General features: G+C 58.1%; 1 protein-coding gene across 1 annotated transcript; it reads right to left on the minus strand.

Moving 5' to 3' along the window:
* Nucleotides 1–1,590: 1,590 nt before the first annotated feature.
* On the minus strand, nucleotides 1,591–5,213 carry MEX3B (mex-3 RNA binding family member B; the record flags this gene model as incomplete). The annotated part of the gene is made up of 2 exons (XM_081337179.1): nucleotides 4,305–5,213; nucleotides 1,591–3,218 (listed from the first exon to the last, which is right to left on the minus strand). The coding sequence occupies exons 1-2, from the start codon at nucleotides 4,534–4,536 to the stop codon at nucleotides 1,591–1,593; spliced, it is 1,860 nt and encodes a 619-aa protein (XP_081193305.1). The 5' UTR covers nucleotides 4,537–5,213.
* Nucleotides 5,214–7,727: the final 2,514 nt, after the last annotated feature.

Genomic DNA, 7,727 nt, shown 5'->3' on the forward strand with positions numbered 1-7,727 from the left:
ACGCTTTGATTTTTTGTAATAATATAGAATAAAATATGCTCCATATCACTGAATAGAAAATATGCTGGGTGAAGCAGATTTAAAAGATTTTTTTTCTGAACCTATAAAAAAATCTCCATCCCAACAGAATACTGTCCAAAGTATTACACATTTATGGTTTTGAAATTCCATTCACAATTGCGTGATAGCAAAATAATACAGTGTTGTTGTTTTTTTGCCATAAGGCCATACTAAAAATAAAAAAGATTTAACCCAGCTACAAAAAAGTTCACTGAACTTAAATTAAAATACTTGTAAACATCTTTGCAATATGAAATATAATTTTCAAGTCAAAAAGAATAAAATACTTCAATCTGTATTAATGCGATTTATCTTTTAAAACCTTTAAACATTTTATATATATATATATAATTATTTATATTTATATATATATATGTATAAGATATGTTACATTTTCCTTTTTTTTCTTCTTTTTTCTTTGATAAAGCTGCAGTATCATAAGTTTATTATTATTATTACTTTCACAGAAAAAAATGCCCTTTCGAGGAACGTTCAAGGAAAATAATCCATCCATAGATTTATATCTCAATAATAATCTAGCAACTACCAATACGTTATGCTAACTGTTTCAAACACCATCCTAATCCATATGCATTTCCTACTTTTAAGAGAGAAAGAGAAAGACAAAGACAAAGGAGAGAGAGAGAGAGAGAGAAAATATGTTTTGGAAGCTTGGCCATAAGTGTTAAAACTATTCTATTACTAGAATGTCATTCTTCAATATAAGTAGCATGCACCAGATGTTACAAATTATCCCCCTCCAACCCATTCTAGGCTCCAGTCCCCTCGATGGCAAGAGACTGTTCAAAGTTACAACGGCGCTGAAAAAAGTGACTTTGGGACCATTTTTCACACTTGCGACCGTCGCAGCCTCCCCACGGTCACGTGATCAAAATCCAGCCAGCCGCTTGGCAACTGGATCGTATCGATGACCAGTTGCAGTGTCCCACGGTCACGTGATCACTTTTGGCAAACTTCCGACCACCAAATCAATGGAGACTTGGGCCACCGAGTTACCAGCTGCCGTGACTCAAGTTAACAACTGAGGCACTTAATCACTGTCTCACTCGGCAACAGAAATGCTGGGCTCAATTGTGGTTGAAAGTCGAGGACTGCCTATATATATACACATACATACACACACATCTACGCACGTGTGTATATATGTATGTATATGTGTGCACGTATGTGTATATACACATATATAAATACACATACATGATATACACGTGTATATACACACACATATGTATACATATACATTATATGTACATATATATATATATATATATATATATATATATATATATACACATACACACATATTTATATATATATGCACACATATACATTTTATACATATATGCATATACACATATATGTTATACATATGTTTTACACACACACACACACAGAGATGATCAGCAGCCACCTTCCCCTCCCTGCCCCCTTTTCAAGACCCTCCCGCCAGCCTTTCCCGGCCTGCAAGGCGACGCCCAGCCAGCGACTGCCGGCCCGCGGTGGGCGCCCTCAGGAGAAGATGCGGATGGCCTGGGTGACGGCGCTGTGGCAGACGGGGCAGCGCGGCTGGCTCTTCTCGCAGATGCGGTTGGCGCACTCCAGGCAGAAGAGGTTGTGGCCGCAGGGCACCAGCGCCGCGATGACCTCGCTCTCCAAGCAGACCGAGCAGTCGCGCCCGCTGCCTTTGCGCCGCAGCCCCGACGAGGAGGAGCAGGAGGAGGAGGAGCTGGAGGCAGACGACGACGACGAGGAGGAGGAGGAGGAAGACGCCGAGCAGTCGGAGGAGGGCAAGCCGGGCAGGTGGCAGCCCAGCCCGTTGGCGTAGAGCGGGTAGGAGGCGCAGGAGGACGAGCACGAGGCGGAGGAGCAGGAGGAGGAGCAGGACGACGAGCACGAGCCGGCGGCGGCGGCGGCGGCAGCCACGGCGGCGACCAAGAAGCGGCCGCCGGGATCGCTGCGCACGCGGCGCGCTAGAGGATGCTGCTGCTCGGCGGCGGCCAGCGCCCCGCCCCCCGCGCCGGCGTGCAGGGGCGGGGACAGGCGCGTGGGGGGCGGGGCCGGCGGGACGCCCCGCCTCTGCCCGCCACTCACCAGCAGGGCCAGGTGGGCGGCGGCGGCGGGAGCCGGCGCCGAGCCGGGAAAGGCGGCGGCGGCGTTGGGCGAAGCCAGGCTGCGCTCGTACTGCGACCACATCAGCGGCGGCGGCGGCGGCGGAGCCGGGGCCAGGTCGAAAGCCGGCGGGGAATCGAAGGCCGGCAGCTCGGCGGCGGCGGCGGCGGCGCAATCGGGCGAGGCCAGGCCTTCCGCGGGGGCCCCGTAGACGCCGCCGCCGTAGCCGTTGCTGGCGGGTCCGCGGTTGGGCGGGAAGGCCAAGCCGGCCGCCGGGCTGGGAGGGCTGTAATCGGCCAAGCGGGCGCTGCCGCCTCCCCCGCCGCTGCCGAAGTAGGAGTCGGTCGAGGCGCTGCCCAGCGAGCTGGAGCTGTCGTTGCGGTAGCTGCAGAAGGGCTTGCGGACCGGCGTCGGGGTGATGCTGCTGGAGGAGGAGGAAGAAGAGGAGGAGGAGGAGGAGGAGGAAGAGGAGGGCGGCGGGGGCGGCGGGGTGGGTTTGCTCCAGAGGCTGCCGGCGCCCCCTCCGCCCAGCTCGAAGCCCACGTCGGTGCCGTTGGCGTGGAAGTCGTTGTCGTCGCTCAGCTCGATCAGGCCGCCGGTCCGCATGGCGATGTGAGCCTCGATCTCCTCCCGGGCTCGGTCCACGTTCTCCGGCATGCCCGTCACCTCGAAGACCGGCTCCTTGTCCCGGCTGGGCGTGACGATGTAGGTGTGCGTCTGCTGCTGGATGCGCTTGATGGTGGCTCCTTTGGGGCCCACCACCAAGCCCACCACCCGGTAAGGCACCCGCACCTGGATGGTGGTCTGGCCGGGCAGGTTGGGCGGGCTGGGCACCGAGCCGTTCAAGACGGTGTTCTTGTTACGGGAGGCGCGGATCATGGAGAAGTGTTCCGCCGCCGAGATGATCTCCCGCCGAGCCATGGCCACGTCTTCCTTCCTGCCCGTTACCACGAAGAGCGGTTCCTCCCCCCGCACCGGCGTCTTGATGTAGGTGTTGGTTTTGGCCCTCAGCGCTTTGATTTTGCAACCTGGAGAATAGAGGAGAGGATGGCGGAGGAGGAGGAGGAGGGAGGGAGGGAGGGGAGGAGAGGGAAAACGGGTGGGGAGAAAAGAGCCGGTTACACCTCCATTTCGGGGGGGGGCGACGCGCGGAGAGGGACGGCGATGCAACCTGTCACCCGGCCAAGCTATTGTCCCTCCGTTTCCCCCCACCTCGGGGGCCGCGGAGTATGGAGGAGGAGGAGGAGGAAATCAGCCCCAGATACACACGCCCCTCTCTCCGCCTCGCCGCTATTCCCATTGGCCACCGACGGGCGCTTCGGCGAAAATAACCAACGGAGCAAAAAATAAATGAAATTAAAAAAAAACCAGTAAGCACCCCCCCGCTCCATCTCTTCGCCCAGCAACGCCGAGCGAGAGGAGCCCGCAACCGGTCCGCGGACAGTAGCACGCTCGCTCGCTCGCACACCCCTCCGAAAACAAGGGACGAACCGACAAATAAACGCTAAGAGACGCATCCGGAAGTGTGTCGGTCACCTCTCCAAAAAGGTGCAAGTGCCACCGGCCCCAACTCTCTCGGCAGGGACCCCCATTGGCAATGCGGATTGCCCGCCAGAGCCGCCCCGCGGTTCGTCCCGCTGGCTTGCGAGGGAAAGCGTCCCCCCCCCCCGCGTGTCCAAGAGCCGAATAATAATAGCAACCCACGAGCTGGGTGGAGCGTCCCATTCTCTCCCCCCCCCACCCCTCCCCGTGCAATTGATTTGAACGGCAAGAGGTTGCTTGCCGCTAGGCGAGGCGAAAACACATCTGGCTGCCAATGTTGGCTCCGCCACATTTCTGCACTTTTCTTTGTCTGAGCCGCGGGAAAGGAGGTGGTGGTGGTGGGGGGGCGTTGCGAGCGGGCGCCCACCGAGCCCAGCCTTCCTTTCCGCGGCGGGCGAGCCAGGCTCCCCTCTCGAGCCCACCGCCGGCCGAACAAAACCTGGAAGAGGCGGTGGCGGAAGACCTGCCGCTCAACTCTCCCCGGTTCTCACCACCGCCGCCACCACCACCACGGATGCTGACACACACACACATACACACACCCCCAAGTAAAGACAGCCGCGCAAGCCCACCTTGCCTGCCCACGATCTCGGCGACGTGTTCCGAGCTGGGCACCGGGACGCATTCGGTCATGTTCACGCTCTTTTTGCGCGGCTCGTTCTCGAAAAGGGAGCCCGTCTCGTCGCCATCCAAGCCGAGGAGGGAGAGTTGATCCAAGGCGATCTGAAGGGCTCTTTGGTCATCCAGGGTCTCTCCGCCGCCGCTCCCATTCCGCTCCATGTCCGCAAACAACGAACTGGGCATGGTTAGTCCCGCTGGATCGTGTGAGGATCGCAGCCTCCTCTTCCTTTCCTTTCTGCTCTCGAAGCGGGGGCGCGGGGGGGGGGAGGAGGAGGAAAGGGGAGGAAAAGACGCGCCCCCCCTCCCCAAAACCAAACCAAAAAAAAAAAAATCAGACACAAAGGAAGAAGCTATAAGGCGGGTGGCCGGTTCATCGGCGGTGGCGGCGGCGGCAGCGCGGAAAGAAAGCGGAGGCGCACGAGCGCGCCTGCTTCGGAGAGCAAATCCTGGACGCTGACCGAGATGGCAAGCAGCCTCCCCCCGAATCGCTCGGTTTTTCTTCTCCCCAACTCTGGTTTCCTTGCGCCTTAAATATCTATATATCTATATATCTCGCCTTCTTTCTTTCTTCCTTCCTTCCTTTTTTCCAATGCAGTCCGGTTTATAAGACGCTTTCCAAGAAAACACCCCCCATGCGATTTTCCCACCCCAAGCTTTCTCTTTTTTTCCTGGCCAGCCCGGCGCGGGGGGGGGGGTGAAGAGAGGAGAGGGAGGGAGGTGGCGTGCAGAGAATGGAGGGAAGCGCGGCGATGCTTTCGTCCTCCCCCCCCCTCGAGTTTTTCGCTGGCCACAATGCCCGGCGATGGCACCGTTTCTTTAAGGAGCCCCTCCCAGCCACCACTCAGCGGTTTTTTCCCCCTTCTTCTTCTTCCCCCCCCCGTCCTTCTCCTCCCCCTCCCTTTCTCTCTCCTTCTCCTCCTCCTCCTCCTTCTTTCTTCTGTCTGAGCCTCTGCTGCAGCCAGACAACGCGGGGGGGAAGGAAGGGGGAGGGAAAAAAAATCAGAGCGCCGCAGCGTAAGAGTCCCAGAGCCGATAAAAAAAAGGGGGGGGGAAACGGGGGGGGCGGGGAGGGACGGAGTGCGCCCGCGCAAGCCATGACCGCTCCGCGCAGCCATTGGCGTAACCCAGAACCAAAGGGGCGGGCGGCAGGGCGCCTGCCCCGCCCCCGAGCGAAAAAGCTACTCTTCTTTGTTGTCTCCATTCGGGCGTCGGAGATTTCTTCCTTGGCGCTTTGGCATCAGCCCTACCGGTCTGCGCGGCGCAGGCAAGGGCAGGGCCCTTCCCGCTTCCCCAAACGGGGCGAACGCGGAGGGGCCAGCCCTGTGCCCTCCCCTCCCCTCCCTTCTCCGAGCGCCACGATCTTTCTCCCCAAATGGGGGAGGCGAGCATGCCGATACTCGGCGGCAGCAGAGGAAGGAAGGAAGGAAGAACCAGGATCTCTCTTCCAAGCGGGGGGAGGGGGGACAAGCCGGGCTTGTGCTTTCAAGTCGGGGGGAGGGAGGTAATTCGAGGGGGGAGGAGGAGGGGGGGAAGACCCAGATGTCAAAGGTGCCGCGTGCGGGGAAAAGGTGACAAGAGCTGCCCTGCCCACCCACCCACCCGATCCTTTGCAGGCTTGGAAGAGGGAGGAGAGCTCTACGGCGCTGGGGACCTTTCAACCCTCTTGATTACGCGCTTAAGATCGTTCCCATAACCCCGGGGCACGGGAGTGGGGAGGAGAGACTCGGTGGGAGCGTGCGTCCTGCGCGTCTGAGTTTCTGCGCTGGGCTCCGGGGAGAATTTGGCCCAGGGTTCCAGGGCAGAGGGGCGTGTCCTTCCGAGGCAGACCCGCCTTTTTCCCCCCCTTTTCATTCTTTCATCCGCTCTTTCGTAAACTTCCCAGCTGCAGGGCCATCAATAAAACACCAGGCTTGGGCACGCGCGCCCCTGTGGCCCGTCCGGTGGCATCGCTGACCTCCGTGCACGCGTAACGTACAGAATCGCCCCAAAGACGGCGAGGGAGGAAGAAGCCCTAGCAGGGGAAGAAAGAAGCCAGCTTCTTCGTTCGGCGAAGGGAGCCTACGTAAACCAGGCCGCCCACCCGTCCACCCACCCTTTACAATCGGCCAGCGCAGCAACTGCACAGGCGCACGCCCGTTCTCTGCGCAAGAAGCGGCAGCAGTGGGCGAAGATGCCAAGCGATGAAGGACAAAGGGGGTGGGGGGTGGGGGAAAGGGAGGATCTGTCGCCATTCGAAGAAGCGGGGAAAGGTTTCCTTATGGCCCACCTAACCCCCCCTCCCCCGTCCCCAGATCGGGGTCCGAAAGGCACTCTTGAGCCTTGCTCCGCGCCGGGGCTTGCACGCACACACACACACACACACACACACACCACCCCGACCCCATTGACATGAACTTTGGGACATGCGTGCTTTTGCGCATCGCATCCCGTGCAGTTCTGGAAAGGGTTAACGCACGGGGTTGGAAGGAGCGCGCGCTCCTTCCCATTCAAGTCGAAGGCTCCTCCGCCGGGGAGGCGTGGCATCTTCCTCCGGTCGAAGTGTGTGTGTGGGGGGGTGTCGCTCCGCCTCTGGGAGCCACGTGCACTTTGCGCTGGGGGGAGGGAGGGAGGAGGAGGAGGAGAAAAGGGGCGGGGCCGTTGGAGACGCTTTAGACAAAGAAGCCCATGGGCGGGGAGCGGTTGAACGGGCTTCTTTCCTGGGATAAATAAGGAGGGGGGGGGGCTCTTGTTTCCCTCGCCCTCCGCGGGCCCCCTCCGGGTTAAAAGTCGTTCCGTCGGTACCTGGTCGATTGCACGCTTTTTCTTGCCCCCTCTTTCTTGGGCGTGGACTCCTTGCGGGGTCTGCAAAAAAAAAAAAAAGACAAACGCCACGCGCCCGATGCGGGGGGGGGGGGAAAGAAGACTAGAATGCCAAAGAAACTTCAGATCGTTGAGGAGAGAAAGCAAAAGCAGCAGCAACAGGAAGAATGGAAGTGCTTCCTTTGCGGAAGAGGCACGGAGCCGCGAGACTTTGCCCAAAGCAACAACTCAACCCCCGATTTGGCCCCGGGGAGCAAAAACGTCAGCCGATAGAAGAGAATCTTTGTGGCTCGGGGTTGATCGGTGGGGTCCTGGGTGTTCTCTGAGCTCGGTGCCTTTTTTGTTGCGGGCGTCTCGTGACCCGACTAGGTAACATCATCAGTGCAGCTGCTAAGAAAGTGCTTTCTGCTGCCTCAGAGGGAACAGGAGGAGAACGGCTGCCATCAGGTTGTTGCGCCGAGTGTCTGGATCATCGCACACTGACTTCGGGGCCCGTCCCTCGTCCCTCCCCCTCTCTCTCTCTCTCTCTCTCTCAGCCCAACTCACCTCGCAGGGTTGTTGTGCGGAAAAGAGGA

The sequence above is a fragment of the Vipera berus genome, assembly GCF_964194415.1.
Source record: "Vipera berus genome assembly, chromosome: 12".
NCBI lineage: Eukaryota > Metazoa > Chordata > Lepidosauria > Squamata > Viperidae > Vipera > Vipera berus.